Here is a 15,480-nt window from a genome sequence, read left to right on the forward strand (position 1 = left end):
TTATTATTTGCCTTAATAAATTTATTACGTCTACATCTACACATGGACATGATATTGAAATATACACTTGTTGCAATTATCACCATCCGATCCTTCTATATATTAATTGACAAGTTACATTTTGTCTAGTTACTCATAGAAAACTCTCAAATTAAGTATTTTAATTTGATTGATGATTTTTTATTTATTTAATTCAATTTAAAAAAATCAAGAACTAACTTACAACGATAACCAAACCAATCATACTTAACTATAATAATTATCACAGATATGTAACTTTTCCTTGCATATTTTATAGATAATGATAAAAAATACAATTAGCGGTTATAAACTTTACTACTAAATTTGTTGCAGCACAAGCAGACTGGCTTAGCTTCAAGTTTGAACCACTCATAAATTCTATGGATTAAAACCCTCTCTATAGTGATTAGTAACTCATTATTCATATCTAGCTGATATACGAGCACTGAATCTTTATTTATCACTGAAGAGAGAAACATAAGAAAACAAACATACTGAGAATGTTTTCATGACTATTGACTTATATTATTTATATACTGCCTTTAAAGTACAAAGGATACAAAAACGAGTTTATGAATCATCATTACCTACTCGTCTGCTTGAAGTAGGTTGCAGCCGATCAATCTCACCATGCACGGCCTCACTCACCAGGTCCTTGAAGAGAAGCCTCTCCAAGTGAAGCACTATACCCGGGACTACATCATCAAACTCTGTCCATTTCCCAGACCGCATCTCCATATCTTCATCCAACATACATTTCAAGAAGTCCTCTTCTTTTCCCCCAACAAGAACAAGTTATCTGATCTCCTCTTGGCTTCCTTTTGCACTGTTTCTATCTTGCGCACTTGAAATATACACTTGTTGCAATTATCACCATCCGATCATTCTAAATATTAATTGACAAGTCACATGTTTTCTAATATGTTACTTATAGGAGAACTCTCTAATTAATTATTTTAATTTGATTAATTGATTATTTTTAATTTATTTAATTCAATTTGAAAAAACTAAATCAAGAACTATCTTACAATGATAACCAAACAAATCATACTTAACAATAATAGTTATCACAAATATGTAACTTTTCCTTGCATATTTTATTGATAATAAAAAAAAAAACAATTAGCGGTTAGTAATTTTATTACTTATGTATGATGTAGATAATAATATACAAAATTATATATAATTTAATGATGGTGAGGTGTGGTGTTTATGGTACTTTAATGATGCCTCACGAAGATGGTGTTGTTATGTGATGCCATGTTGGATTATGACACTGTCATCAGGATTTGACATTGAGTTTATCTTTTGGGATCTGTACAAGTCTCGTTTATTTCACAATCTAACAAATTAACCATATGGTATTGTTGTATTTGTAAGAATCTTCTTTGCATTTTGCAGTTGCATCATCATGAACAATATGGTATTTTTGGTTTTCAGTACAATCACAAGCAAAATCTACAAGATCTCTCTCATAAACATTTTATGTATTTCTTATAAACAGATCCAAGTTTAATCTCTTAGTTGTGATCGAGTATATGATGCAGGTTCATTGCATCTTGCATCCTCGTTCTACTGATCGAAGATAAATCAACCCACGCCTTATTCTCTGCAACAAAAGAAGTTTGAACAATCAAAAGAGATGAACCAAAAAAATTCCATATCGAGCAATCTATAGACTAATCAGATATTCAAGTACCTCTCCAGTATCTTGAAGCCGAAGTAGTTCCAACCTTTCTGAAGGTCTCCTATCTGTCAATGTCGCAAGCTGACACCCCAAAAAAACAAAGCCATTGAGTTAACACAAGTATACATGGCAAGAGTTATGTCCAACTTTAGAGAATGTTTTGTAAATTACCCAGAAACTGAAGCGTTCTGGATCTTGAGGTGTAGGTATCATAGATTCAACAATTAGAAGTGTTTCAAGTCTTCTTCTATCTGCGTAAAACAAAAAAATGAAGGGAATGACTCGATCATGTATAAGACTTAAAGAGTACACAAAGTGGCACAACTACAAATAAAATAGTTTGCTTACCTCCATGTCTAGCTGCTTCCTTTGCTTTCTCTAGCCATGCCCGAGAAAATGATGCTGCACTAGTCGTCAGTTCCCGCAGCTGTAACAAGTCACAAAGAAAAGTGAGGAAACAAGAGAAAGGATATAAACTCATTGTAGCAAATAGTACAGTTGATATGTTCGGTAATCATACATCTGCTTTCTCTTGGTCGCTTTGTGGTGGTATGTCTGTCACCCATTCAACCTCTGCAACACGATACCTGAAAAAACAAAACAGATATTAAAACAAGCATTTGTGTTTGAATATGACTAAAATTGATGATACATGTAATGAAACAAACAGAACTGAACACTATGACAAAACTTACCCATCTTGATCCCAAGCTTTTACAATGCGACACCTTCTATGGCTTTCCAGCTGAAGAAAAAAGTAGATACTAAGTTCATCATTTGACAACTTACACATGAAACAATGCCACAAGATAAGTAATAATACTCACCTCCAGGACAAAACGTCCATCTGGGAGTGGATCACACCTGTGTAATTTTTCAAAACATTATCAGACTCTGTGTGAGTAATCAATCCCAAGATAAAGCCATCAACTAAAGGACATTAAGAATCATCAGAAAGAAAGAAGCAACAGACTCTGTGATTTCGACTTCGCAAGCAACATCCACTGGTGAACCTGTCGCAGAATCAAGAGCTACCTATGAACATTGGAATGGGCAAACCTTACTACTCAGAAACGTTTTATGAATGTAGAGTGAAGAAGAAGCAACAAGAAAAAATGACACGTCACCCACCATTCCCATCCGATGGTTTCCCTCCATTATTCTTCTCACCTGTTCCAGTCATCACATGTTAATCAAAGTACACGATCAAGGAGATTATGAGAGATTGAGAAATAAGTTCCCGAATTCAAACAGCAATACTACTGTAAGCTAGATTCTCTACTTATGTAGAAACCCCATTATCTTGTCTACATTTGACTTTCTTGGATTTTTTTACTAAACTGTGTTCATCTATATTTATGAAGACTTTACCAACTTTTACATTCAAGATCATTAATAAGGGTTTTGAAAGCGAGCCAGAAACGAAGAGTAGGCTACTTAAGTTCTAAATGTACCGTAAAAGAAATGAAAAAAAAAACTCACCATTAGTCGGTATCTTGGTTCAAAAATGTGAAGAGACAACTTCTGACAGGGGATGATGACATCCATGACAAAAAGAGGCATACTTTCATTGCCTAAGTGGACCAGAGTGTCTTGCTCTGATTTCCTTTCAGCATACTCCTCTGGAAAGTTCTTCTGTATGATGTTATTCAGTGTCACACTGCCAACACATAATTACTTCAGTACAAGAACTTTAAAGCACGATAAATGGAGCTTCAAGGAGAATAGATAGGAGTGCATATCTTTTACCTGACAGCGCATGTTCTTGGAGTCATAAAAATGACAGTTCGACATAGTGGACATTTGTTGCCTATATTCCACAAAAGCATCAATAAACAATAAGGAACAAAAGAAGAAACTTTCACGAGTAACCAACAAAAAACCATATAAACCCACCACGATCCATGGACTGAAAGAGGCATGATCGGCAGAATGTATGTCCGCAGGGAGTTGTAGCAGGATCATACAGCAGTTTCAGGCAAACAGTGCAATCAAAGTCATCAGACCGCTCAGCCTTTCCATGAGATTTTCTAGTCGAAGTAGGCATCATAACCTTCTCCAATTCTTGAAGATTGGATCGGAGAGGATCGCTTCATGCGATCAGAAAGAAACTCCAAACTTTAAAAACGATGCAATCTATTAGAAAATCAAGACAGAATCAGAAATGATACACATAGACTACCGTACCTAAAGGGGTCAATCTGTAGACCTGAGAGGATAGTCTCACGTGCTGCCTCATATCTTTCTAGCTGCAAGATGAAAACAATCGACACATGTGTCACGAAGCAGACTCAAAACATCTTTGAATGAATATAGAGATAAAAGAATAACTCAGCAGCACATACCAACATGAGAGCACAAGCCTTTGTTATATATGACTTCACTGAACTGCTGTGAATATTCATCACCTTATCAGCATCCTTAAGAGCAAGCTGTAGAAAATATCAAGTTTTCCAAGGTGAGCTAGAGGCGATGACTGTTACAACTGCTAGTAACAGGTTAAGCAAGTAGAATAATAATACATACTTCCCCAAGCATCGACATATCGAAACCATTCAGAGGTCTATACTCAGAAATGGATGCAGATCTCTGCTTCAGATATTGTCCAAATCTAAGAAAAACAAAAGGTTGAAAGATGGAGAGCGATAAGAATATGTCAATACACACAATCCAATAAAAATATGTCATCAAACAACATGACAACTCCTCCATTTGAAGGTAAGAAAGATGGCAAACGTTACCTAATATAAGCAGCACTTCTATTGGTTAGAACAACAGGGTCAAGAGGCTTAACAGAATTGGCTTTTGAATAATTGCTAATCGCCTGGAACAAAAAAAAAAGATATGTTACTGGCAAGAACATATTTGAGAGTTTAATTTGGGTTTCAGCGTCAAAGCTTTAAACTTGCATGATTGGTGAAAAAGGTTTGATAAGCAGTTGTCACAAGTTCAAATCCAGAAATACAAATTGCTATTATCATCTTCACCAAGAAACAATTCCAAAAGCCAACTACTTCAAGAAGCTCAGTAAGAGACTACCAAATCAGTTCAGGCAAGAAGAAGAAAATTAGTTAACCTCTTCAAAGCGATGAGATTCTTTGAAAGCTTCGTTTCCCTTCTCTACAAGTTGAAAAACTTGATTGTGGATGTCCAAAGGCAACGAATTGTCAGCTTCACTGACCTGGACAATCAAGAACAAAACATTAATGCATGAACACAAAGCCTCAATCAGAAGAGAACCAATCATGATCACTCACCAGACCATAGTTTTCAACTTCATCAAGACCGAACAGAGTGAATGCAGGAAGAGATTCTTCGTTCGACATCCGAGCAATCAACGCAAGAAAACTGGGTGGGGGCGATAGATTATGAAAACAAAGAGAGAGATTGAAGAGGGAAGAAGCAACACAGAGAGAGTATAGTCGTGGACAGTTGAATCCTCTCTCGACGTGTTTATACTCTCTCCAAGCGCTTCTTCGTCTTTTTTTTTTCAATCTATCTCTCTTCTCTTTGCTAAAGGTAAAGGTCAATTTTTTTTTCCAAGTGTTAAAAAAGAAAAAAAAAAAGTGAATCCTTTTGTTTGTCTTTGATCTTCTTCCTGCTTATTGGGTCTTAGAATTCTCTGACAAGCCCATTTTTATTCAATGAATAATAAGCAATTATTTTTTACATCAATTAACCAAGAAAATTATGTAATTATGCAAATTAACCACGCAAAATTATGCAATTTTCACTCTCTCAAAGCCTTCTCAATCTTTGCAACAATTGCGAATGGTTCATCAAACCTTTTTCTCATCTCTTGTTGAAGACAAGACAATGTACCAATGAGATTTGGTTCTTTTACAAAACTATGGCCATGATTGGAGATGGAGCAACTGATCTCGAAGTAAACTTTATAATTCATTTAGAATCTACAAGATAACAAATAAGTCTCTAATGAGTACTAACTAAACTAATTCACTTGGTAGGCACGTCAACCCTGGTGCCGCCGATTTTATTCATATGCTATGAAGCTGTTGCAGCACAAGCAGACTGGTTTGTCTTCAACTTTGAACCACTCATAAACTCGTTGGATTAAAAGCCTCTCTATACTGATAGGTAACAAATTATTCATATCTAGCTGATATACGAGCACTTTTATTTATTTTTCACCAAACATTGAAGAGAAAGAACATAGAACAAAAATAAGTAGAATGTTTACATGACTTTTGACTTATATATTATTTATTTACTGGCTTTAAAGTACAGAGGATACAAAAAAGACAAGCTTATGAATCAGTAATAACTACTCGTCTGCTTGGAGTAGGTTGCAGCCGATCAATCTCACCATGCACGACCTCACTCACCAGGTCCTTGAAGAGAAGCCTCTCCAAGTGAAGCACTATACCCGGGACTACATCATCAAACTCCGTCCATTTCCCAGACCGCATCTCCATATCTTCATCCAACATACATTTCAAGAAGTCCTCTTCTTGTTCCCCCAACAAGAACAAGTTATCTGATCTCCTCTTGGCTTCCTTTTGCACTGTTTCTATCTCTGAACACAGCTCTTTCAAGAGCTGTTGCGCACTCAACACCCTCCTCTTCATCCCTTTACCTCGCTTCATCCATGGCTCTGCATCAACAATAGCTAACTTCTTCACAAGCATCTCATTAACAGCGTCGAACACAAGCTTGCGGTTGAGCTTCTTCTCATTGCTGCCACCACTGCTTCCTTTAGTTTGCTCAAGAACGAGAAACAGCTCAGGGTTAATAGGATGGCCTGAAGAGTGGAGTTGAAACGTGGTTGACTCTGAGGCTAAGTCTCTCAGGAGAAGACCAGAGGCTAACAGAATCTCTGAAATGTATCTGTGATCAGTGTCAGCACCACTGTTCTCGCATAGCGATGCAATGTAGTCTTGGCTTGCTTCGTCGTGGCTAGAGTTTAATCTTTTCAGCTTCTGAACCAAATGCTCCACGTTCTGAAGCTTCTTCCGGTTTACCTCTGGGGACAAGGTGGTTGTTGTCTTTGAGAAGCTGTAAGCTGGATTCCACTCGTCTTCTTCACCACCTGTTACATGATCAGTACTCTTGGTGCCTTCACTAGCTTGAGATGGTTTGATGTCTCTGTAGATTGATGCGTTGAGAACAGAAACTGGACTTGGATGCTCCGATGATCCATCTCCACTAGCGTTCTTCATTAAGTTAGAGACTACTGTTTTTGCTGTCTCTATTACAGTTTGACTCTTTCTACCACCTTGTCTACTACGCCTACCACCAGGAGAAGTAGCAGGTTCTTTGTTTGTTTGTCTTCTTGATTTGCTTGAATCAGATGGTATAGGTGGTGGGCGAGAACGCTTCTCATTCTCATGCTTCTTCATATGACTCAGTCTTGGACTAGCAGCTCCTGCACTCCTTGTAGTGACGTTTCTGTTATCTTTTGCAGCCTTCTTACTAGTTGAGTTTCTTTTAACATTCACAGACTCTTCTTCTCTATTAAGACTGTGAATGGGAATCAGAGATGATGAAGGAACACAAGATCTCTCAACAAGTCTAGCAGGTTTCATTATCACAATTGGTCCTCCTCTCATAGTGGATGATGGCATCACCTGGCTTTGCAAGCCTCTTGAGTTTGTTGAGCATTCTTGCTGCTTGACACTTTTTGTCTGCATTGCCTCTACTATCTTATTAATAGCTCTGAGATCCTTAACCGAATGCTTAAACTCGAGATCTTTCAACAGAGCTTTCACAGGCCTGCAGGCTTGCTTCTTCCATGGAGCTGGTTCAATGGGAAACCTCAAACTTGATAAAGGTTTCATTACAAACTCAGAGCTTCTCCATCTTGGTGATGAAGTAGTAGAAGAAGAAGCCAGGTCCTTCCTTGGTGAGCTAGGAGATAACCGGATAGTCCGGTTCATGCTATTCTCCCTCAATGACCTTGAGAACGGATCACTCTTATGGTCTCTTCTCAGTGGAGAACCAGGTAATGTCTCCAACCCCATTAGCTTTGCAACAACACTAGGAGGCCGTTTGTTCACGCTAGAGCTTCTACTGAAACTCTCCACAAGCTTATTGTTATTGCCTGACTTGAGATCAAGGTGGTCTCTACTGTCCAAAGAAAGCTTAGGAGACTCTTTCACCTTCTTCTTGGATTTAGACTTCTTCTTGTGAGAATCAACATAGTAACGAGAAGCATCTTTCAAGTCAACCTCGTTGTAATAATACTGAGAAGTGTTGAGTTTGGCTAGAGCTTTGCAGGATTCATTGAAATCAACAGGAGTGGATTGTTTCAGACCATAGGGTGGTCTTGGAGAATCATCTCTTCTCTTGTTGTGTCTGGATACTTCAGAAATTCCTCTTGCTTCTCTGTACATGGAGTCTCTAACAACATCTCTAAGGTCAAGTCCCAACCCGCTTCCTTGGCTCATCGCTGGAGATTCTTGGAAAATGACTCGGTCGTACGGTGAAATCTCAGGTTGAGTTTCTTTGTTGAGGTCAGAAGACAATGGGGAAGATGATGAACATGATGATGAGAAGGAAACTCTAGAAGATTCTGTTGATACCCTTGTTAGTTGAGCATTTCCGCTGTTGATAATGTTGGTGTCTTGAACCTGTAATGCAGAGTCTCTCTCAAAGTTGATATTATTGACATGTGCATTACCTGCAACAACAACAACACATGAGATCAAAAGAGTTTTAGGATCATATCATATTCTCTTTGTTTATAAACCATAAGCATTACAGATTTTAAGAAACTTGAAGAATCTAAGGTTCAGAGAAGTCAAAATCTACTAAGCAAAAGCCACACAAAATCTAACAAAACAAACATGCATTTCACAAACTAGAGCAACTTTGTCTGAAGATATGGCAAACCTTTTAGTCCTCACAGAAGAATGAGACAAGACCTTTTAGTTCATAAAGAAGAAACAGAACTTAAAGAAGAGAAGAAAGAACATGGAAAAAGACATCATATAGCTAAGAACATATGGCCATGTACAAGTCAACCACTAAGAGACACGATCTAAGTCACAAGTATTTATTTATATCATATAGTGTTATTATGATTACCTAAAGTAAGACTTTTTCGCCGGTTTGTGAGAACATGGTGACGATCAAAGAGTTGAAAAATCCCATTCATACATCCAATTTTCTTCTGTAGATCAGAGTTTTCATCTGCCAATGTATGCAAAAGCCTCGCAGCCATGAATAGCAACTCTTTTTATCTTCTTGGCTCTGGAACTATACAGTATAACACTTCTTTGTCTTGGAATAACTTCAAGGTTTCGTTATATCTCCATCAACAAGCAACCACCATGGAACCATAACGAGAATGACCCACCTTACATAATTTCATATAGTTCCAAAAGAGTTAAGCTTTTTATCAAATTTAGATTCCAATAAAATTGGCCTTAGGCAAAGCTCAATGTGAGAACACCATTGCCCTCCAGCTAATTACAGCTGCTTATATATTCCCTCCCTATCAACGACAAAAAAAAATAAGTGAGAAGAAGAAAATTAGCATTTTTGTTTCTACTTGTGGCAGAAGTTCAAAATTTTGCTTGACAGCAAATAGATTCACAAAGACGAGAAAAGAGACGAACCCTTTTCGTGAGTTATCTCGTCGACGACACCAACAAAAAAAAAGCTCTGTTTATTACAGAACAAAAGAGAGTCCTTTGTGTAGGAATCCTTCAGAAGAAAATAATTCAGGGAAATGTCACTGATAAATCTCACAAACCCAAGAAGAAAAAAAAGACAGAAACACTTTCAGATACTGAGAAACAGATAAAGCCAAGCAGAGGGAACAAGAGAAATACTCTGCCAAATGTTCCTCTGTTTTCTACTCTCTGTTTCTGCTCAGAGTACAAAACAAAAACATTGTCTTGTGTGTTTTCTGATGAGTAAGAGAAATAGAAATGACGTGAGAAGATTAGAGAGAGGATATGGGGGTGGTGGCAGGTGGATGTGGTTTGTTAAAACTCTGTTTTTCATATGTCTCCCTCTGCATGTGACTCCTGTCTTCTCGTTACCAACTTAAAAATATCCACAATATTATCTTCTTTGTTCCTCACCATTTTATTTTCTCTCCGTGGATTATTAGAAGAAAATTGTTAAAAATTTTAATAACCAAATCGGTTTAGGTAGACATTTAATTTAAAATTTAAAGTTATATAACAGATTCACATGCTAATAAACAATGAAACTAGTTGTAAACGGAAAAGCATGCTTTAGTAGTTAGTTAGGGTCTTCAACTAGGAAGAGTTTGACTTTTCTTCTACGTTATCTTCCCAAAACGCATAACCATTGTACCATTGCTTCATTTCCAAGGTTGCAAGTTAGCGCCTTAACAAACCAATATAAAGCTACACTTAATTTAAGAGAGTCTGGTCTTTGTTCAAACAAAAGAGATCAATAGGAATATTCAGAGTTAGTTAATTTGGTGAGGTGAAGTACATTTCTCAAGATAACATTTGACTAGTAAAGTTTTCTCCAGAACTAAATTAACCTATGTGTGCATGAACACTGAACACTTATTTATGTTCGTGTCTCGGTTATTGCAGACTGACCAATTGGATTTTCTTCTACAAATTTCTAAACGTTTTCCACATTCACTATCCTTTCCATGTACTTCCTTAGCTCGCCATCAGTTCCTGTTCTCAAGATATGAAACATCACTGTGAATTAATGTTTAGAATCCACATCAGATATTGAAAGAGATAATGTAAAAGGAACATTATGATTCTCCATTAACTCTCTCTTCTTGATGTTGCAAAAACTTAAATGTGCAAAGTGTATAAGAAGAGAAAAGACTCACCCAATGAAAAATCTTCACTGTCTGTATACTGGTATAAAAAAGAAAAGATTCCAGAGTGGCTAATAGAGAGTAAGAACAATATCACCCAATGTTGATGTTTAAAGAATGTCAGATCTCAGATGTTAAATACAGATGCTTGATTGCAAGTGTTCAGTACTTACAGGATTACAGAAGGCCTTGTCGGGTGAATCGTCAACAAGCAAAGTGTGACTCCTCATAGATGTTATAGAGACCACTTACGAAACAGAACAGTAGATTTCTCAAATGGTTTCCCATGACAATGTGTGACAATGATTATTTAGAAAAACAAAAATATTCATTATAAATAGATATGCTGTAACACTGCAAGTCTAAAGCTTGAAAATATAAAAATATAAGAAATTTCGCCAAAAATGTATCAATGTATAATCTATTCAAACATAAGTACATTATGGACCCTCTAATGTGTGATTGTAAGAGAAGAAAACAGTCATCAGATACTATCTGAATCTGACAAGCTTTCTGAGATCTACAAAAAGAATCTTCAAAGTGTACAAGAAAATCAAGAATCTTTTGCCTCTAAGCTGTGACACAATCTTGTAAATAAGCATGGCTCGAGTTCAAATATCTTAACCAGAAAGGTTTATACCTACCAATACCCAGCTTTAGCCAAGGCTTCATGTTCCCATATAGTGAATCACAGCCGCGGTTTCAATCAAACGGTTATCAATGTTCACATCATAACCTAAACCTAAGACATGCCATCTTCTATCTAGCGGCTCAGTGAGACCATAGAAAGCTAATAGACCCGGAGGGAGAGTCCCTAGTTTCCAAAGCGTCCGTTCTATGTTCTGCTCTTGCCTGCAATGGTACCGAGCAGTCACATTCGCTTTCCTCCAAGCGATTAGATCAAAAACGTGTAAGATTAACTTTTATGATTTCAATTATGAAATCTATTCCGAGACCATAATCTAGATTTAGTTTTAATTCAACCCTGGTATGCTTCTTAGAGAAGAAGAAAGAAACACTAACCTTTAATCCATGCTTAATGAAGATAAATTGAAAGCAATGCACCAATTGATTTTCTCCTCCCTTTGGCCTCTAATCCTTTATGATTCCCTTTGATGGACAAAGGAATCCAAAACCTCTTCTTATCACGTTTTGTTCCCTTACGGTGGCTTATACGTTTCTTACGTAACTGTTATAGCGACACAATCGTAACTCTTCTCTCATATAAGAAAAAGTCACTTGTCACATTTTGATAACCACCACAAGCGAGTATATATATGTGTGTGTATTGTGCCTTTTAATTATCACATCTTTTCATTTTGTACTCTTTCAAGTACAAACTATACTTTATATGTGATTAATATACATCCAAGCACAACTATAACACATATACATAAATGATTGTATATAACCATTATAGAAGAATCATTTATAACTAACAAGGCAAGGAAGGAGGGTTATCAATACATCCATATTCTAATACTTTTATCGAAACCGATCCATCATGGTATCGTCTTTTATATTAGAATATAAAACATTAATACGAACTTGAACTTTATATTAAACCAATATACACATAGGTCATATAAGAATATAAAATATTCTTACATTCTCCCACTTGACCTTTGTCTTGCCTTAAGAGTTCAATAACTTTAATGTGCAATTTTACATCAAGTTCATCTGGTCTTTACTAAAATTAGAACTGATTGAATCATGGCGGTTGTATGTCATTTAACCGGCATAGTCCCTTCCATGTATCACAAACCAATTCTATTTTTATATAATCCTTACATGAGAAGAACCTTTATTCTCAAAAAACTTTTCTATATGTTATCTATGAACCTTAAATATATACACGTACTTTAATGATAACATATTTAATAAATTAGAAACTTAACTTTAATTGAATTCCTAGGTGTCAAATACTTAATGAGCATTCCATAAATATAATAGCAAGGCTTTATCTATGATACCCATACGCTCTAAATGGCCATTGAACGCCTTGGGTGGTAAAGCTTTAGTTTGCGGATCCGCTATCTTTATATCCTTTCTTATGTGCTCAAATGACACTCTCTGTTTCTAAACTTCTTCTTTAATAGACAAGTACTCTAACTTAATGTGCTTAGCACCCTTCCAATACTTGTCATCCTTTCAAAAGAAGACAGCTGCGAATTTATCACCATAATCTCTCAGCGGTTTGGCGTTAGTGTCGACAATCCAAAGCCCTGAGATAAATTTCCGCAGGCTCCATACATGAATTGTGGCTTCAAAACATACCACAAATCAACCTTAATAGTGAAAGTAGCAATGACAGACTACTTTCCACTTTCCTTTAAATTGTTCCCACAAATAATAGAAACTATACCTAAACGTTGATTTCATCAACTCATGCGGCTTTATTTGAATCTGAAAATCCTATGACCTTTAATTGATTGGATCTCTTTTATGTGAGCATGTTCTCGTTGGTGCCTTGCAAGTACCAGAGGACCTTTCTTTGCAGCGTTCCAGTGGTTCATTCTGGGATTACTTTATTGGTCCAACTTTCCAATATCAAAATTGATATCAAGTTGACTATGTTTCCAATATATTCAAAATCCCAACCACTAATGTATCAGGAATTATTTATATTTCTTTACGCTCCAATTCATTTTTAAGACATTACATTTTACAAAACTTATCTCCCTTCTGAATTGGAGCTATCCCTACGCAACATTGTTCTATTTTATAAAAATCTCTAAGATCTTACTGATATGATCTTTCTGAGACAAACTCAACAATCCTTGTGATCTTTCATTTCAAAGTTCTTAGAGAGATACTACTTTACATCATGTAACATGCCTTTGTTATTTTCAGCAAGCATAATTACATCAACATATAAGACTAAAATCAATAATAAGCTCCCATTGATCTTAATGTAGATACATTGATCTATGATAAGCTCTACAAAACCATACGACATGATGATATCATTAAACTTCAAATACCATTGTCGGAAGCTTGTTTTAGTCCATATATTGACTTTCTCAGCTTACACACCATATTTTATTTTCATGCGGCCATGAAGATTTTATGTTGGTCATATATACTACTTCCTCAAGCTCTACATTCAGAAAGGCGGTCAAACATCTATCTAGTGAAACTCAAGATCATAATGAGCCACTTAAGCCAAAACAATTCTAAGAGAATCCTTCTTTTAAACTGTAGAGAAGGTCTCTTTATAGTTAATGCCATCTTTTCTGGGTGAAACCTTTAGTAACAAGGCGAGCCTTATATCTTTCAATATTACCTTTCGAGTTATGTTTAGTCTTAAAGACCCATTTACAATCAACGGTTTTGAAACCATTCGGAAACTCTACTAAGTACCAAACTTTGCTATCACCCTTAGATCTTATCTCGTTGCGGCACCAACCTTTTCCAGAATTGTCACTTTCCATGGCTTTTTGAATGAGATCGGGTCTTCATCAATGTTTAAGCCACATTCACTTTCTATAGCAACCACATAATCATTTGATATGGCAGATCTTCTTTCCCTTTCAGATCGCTTTAAAGGTACTTGTGGTTCACTATCCTCTAATTGAATTGTGACAAGTTCATTGATTATATATTTTAGCTAGTGAGATCAGTGCATCTGCATGTTGTTCGATTGTGAAGAAACAACTACCTCAGGTGCAACTTCAGGTGAAAGAACTTTCCACCCGAATTTCATTAATGTCCACCCTTTCCCAGTTCACAACTCCCACTAGTTTCACCATTCTCAATGAACCTAAGATTACCCGATTTAACTATTCTCGTATTATGGTTAAAACAATAAAAATTTATACCCCTTTGATTCTTTTAGGATAGCCAATAAAAAATAATCCATTGACAGCCCTAGGATCAAGTTTCTTTTGATGTGGATTATATAGCCTTATTTCTGATGAGCAACCCCATACACGTAGATGGTTCAAACTAGGTTTCTTTCCATTCATAGTTCGTAAGGGATCTTAGGAACTTCCTAACTAGGAACCTGGTTCAGCACATATGTTGCAGTTCTTAATGCATATATATACCCATAACTAAAGAAGTAAAGAGCAATTATTTAACATGCTTCTAACCATCTCTATTATAGTACGATTATGCCTCTCTACTACACCATTATGCTAAAGAGTATTGGACATACTGTATTGTGCACAAATGCCTCTACTTTGAAGTAACTTTCCATAGAGCTCACCTCCTCTATCAGATCTCACTACTTTTACTTTTCTATCTAGCCGCCTTTCCATCTTATCAGTGAACACCTTTAGGACATCCACAAAATTAGACCTTTCATGCAGTAGATAAGTATATACATACTGTGAGTAATCATCAATAAAGATGATGATGTCCTTTTCACCACTTCATGAAGGAGCATCGAAAGAGCCACATATTTGGTGTGTATTAACCTAAGAAACTGAGTGCTTCTTGTGGCTGGTTTCGTTACAGTATGTTTAGTCTGTTTTCCTTTAATGCAGTCTATACATACATATAGGTCACTAAATTCCAATTGAGGAGGAATTTCACTCTTCACCAACCTCATTCTTTCTTTGGATATGTGACCTAGTCTTTGATGCCACAAGAAACTGAAATTTCATTATATGTGCTATGATTAGTGCCTCTAATTTCAACCACCAAGTATTACTAGAAATTTTAATAAGACTCCTTTCATAGCAAACAAGACTTTAATGTTTACTTTCTTATCAAAGCAAGCCTTCCTTTTAAGACAATCCTACTTGAAAAGTCTCATTTTATTGCAAAAGAAACACTTCATTTCATTTCGGATTTGACTTTTAAGTCCTTTCAGGAAAGACTAGTATTCCTTTTGTTCTTTCTACTTGGGATTCTTTTGCTGCTACTGACACTTCCAAGACCTATGAGGTTAACAACTTGATCTTTCATCTTCCTTGATCTACTCTCCTCTTGAATAAACATAGCTTTTATTTCTTTAATGTTTCATTATCTTTACTGGTGTTGT

The 15,480-nt window shown here is 36.2% G+C and overlaps 2 protein-coding genes and 1 long non-coding RNA gene across 6 annotated transcripts; 1 reads left to right on the forward strand and 2 right to left on the reverse strand.

Annotated features, from left to right (window-relative positions):
- Positions 1-1,337: 1,337 nt before the first annotated feature.
- On the reverse strand, positions 1,338-5,232 carry LOC103842693 (LON peptidase N-terminal domain and RING finger protein 1). Of its 2 annotated transcripts, none has more exons than XM_009119357.3 (18): positions 4,971-5,232; positions 4,785-4,889; positions 4,450-4,532; positions 4,235-4,319; positions 4,054-4,140; positions 3,896-3,957; positions 3,605-3,798; positions 3,458-3,518; positions 3,191-3,368; positions 2,840-2,878; positions 2,682-2,743; positions 2,536-2,572; positions 2,404-2,453; positions 2,229-2,295; positions 2,057-2,135; positions 1,880-1,959; positions 1,721-1,789; positions 1,338-1,630 (listed from the first exon to the last, which is right to left on the reverse strand). In XM_009119357.3, exons 1-18 carry the CDS (start codon positions 4,986-4,988, stop codon positions 1,571-1,573), a joined length of 1,416 nt encoding a protein of 471 aa, XP_009117605.1. In that variant the 5' UTR covers positions 4,989-5,232; the 3' UTR covers positions 1,338-1,570. The 2 variants fall into 2 exon arrangements, with proteins under 2 accessions (XP_009117605.1, XP_009117604.1); XM_009119356.3 differs by having other exon boundaries at positions 4,966-5,034.
- On the forward strand, positions 4,338-5,202 carry LOC117128416. The gene is made up of 2 exons (XR_004451713.1): positions 4,338-4,598; positions 4,732-5,202. It is a non-coding gene; the product is annotated as an uncharacterized LOC117128416 (long non-coding RNA).
- Positions 5,233-5,823: 591 nt separating the features above from the next.
- Positions 5,824-14,873, reverse strand: LOC103842692 (protein LONGIFOLIA 1). 3 transcript variants are annotated; one of them, XM_033280724.1, is made up of 5 exons: positions 10,664-14,873; positions 10,503-10,561; positions 9,289-10,338; positions 8,756-9,164; positions 5,824-8,348 (listed from the first exon to the last, which is right to left on the reverse strand). In XM_033280724.1, the coding sequence occupies exons 4-5, from the start codon at positions 8,889-8,891 to the stop codon at positions 5,977-5,979; spliced, it is 2,508 nt and encodes an 835-aa protein (XP_033136615.1). In that variant the 5' UTR covers positions 8,892-9,164; positions 9,289-10,338; positions 10,503-10,561; positions 10,664-14,873; the 3' UTR covers positions 5,824-5,976. The 3 variants fall into 3 exon arrangements, with proteins under 3 accessions (XP_033136615.1, XP_018510538.1, XP_009117603.1); XM_018655022.2 differs by having other exon boundaries at positions 9,289-9,376; positions 9,505-14,873; XM_009119355.3 differs by having other exon boundaries at positions 9,289-14,873.
- Between the last annotated feature and the right edge of the window lie 607 nt (positions 14,874-15,480).

This window comes from Brassica rapa, chromosome A09 (assembly GCF_000309985.2).
Source record: "Brassica rapa cultivar Chiifu-401-42 chromosome A09, CAAS_Brap_v3.01, whole genome shotgun sequence".
NCBI classification, from domain to species: Eukaryota; Viridiplantae; Streptophyta; class Magnoliopsida; order Brassicales; family Brassicaceae; genus Brassica; species Brassica rapa.

Coding starts and splice junctions, on each gene's coding strand:
- LOC103842693 (XM_009119356.3), bottom strand. CDS start 5,034: ATGTCGAACGAAGAATCTCTTCCTGCATTCACTCTGTTCGGTCTTGAT. Junction 4,890..4,965: donor AAGTTGAAAACTATGGTCTG/GTGAGTGATCAT, acceptor TTGATTGTCCAG/GTCAGTGAAGCTGACAATTC. Junction 2,879..3,190: donor AACCAAGATACCGACTAATG/GTGAGTTTTTTT, acceptor TGACTGGAACAG/GTGAGAAGAATAATGGAGGG.
- LOC103842692 (XM_033280724.1), bottom strand. CDS start 8,891: ATGGCTGCGAGGCTTTTGCATACATTGGCAGATGAAAACTCTGATCTA. Junction 8,349..8,755: donor GCGAAAAAGTCTTACTTTAG/GTAATCATAATA, acceptor TTGTTGTTGCAG/GTAATGCACATGTCAATAAT.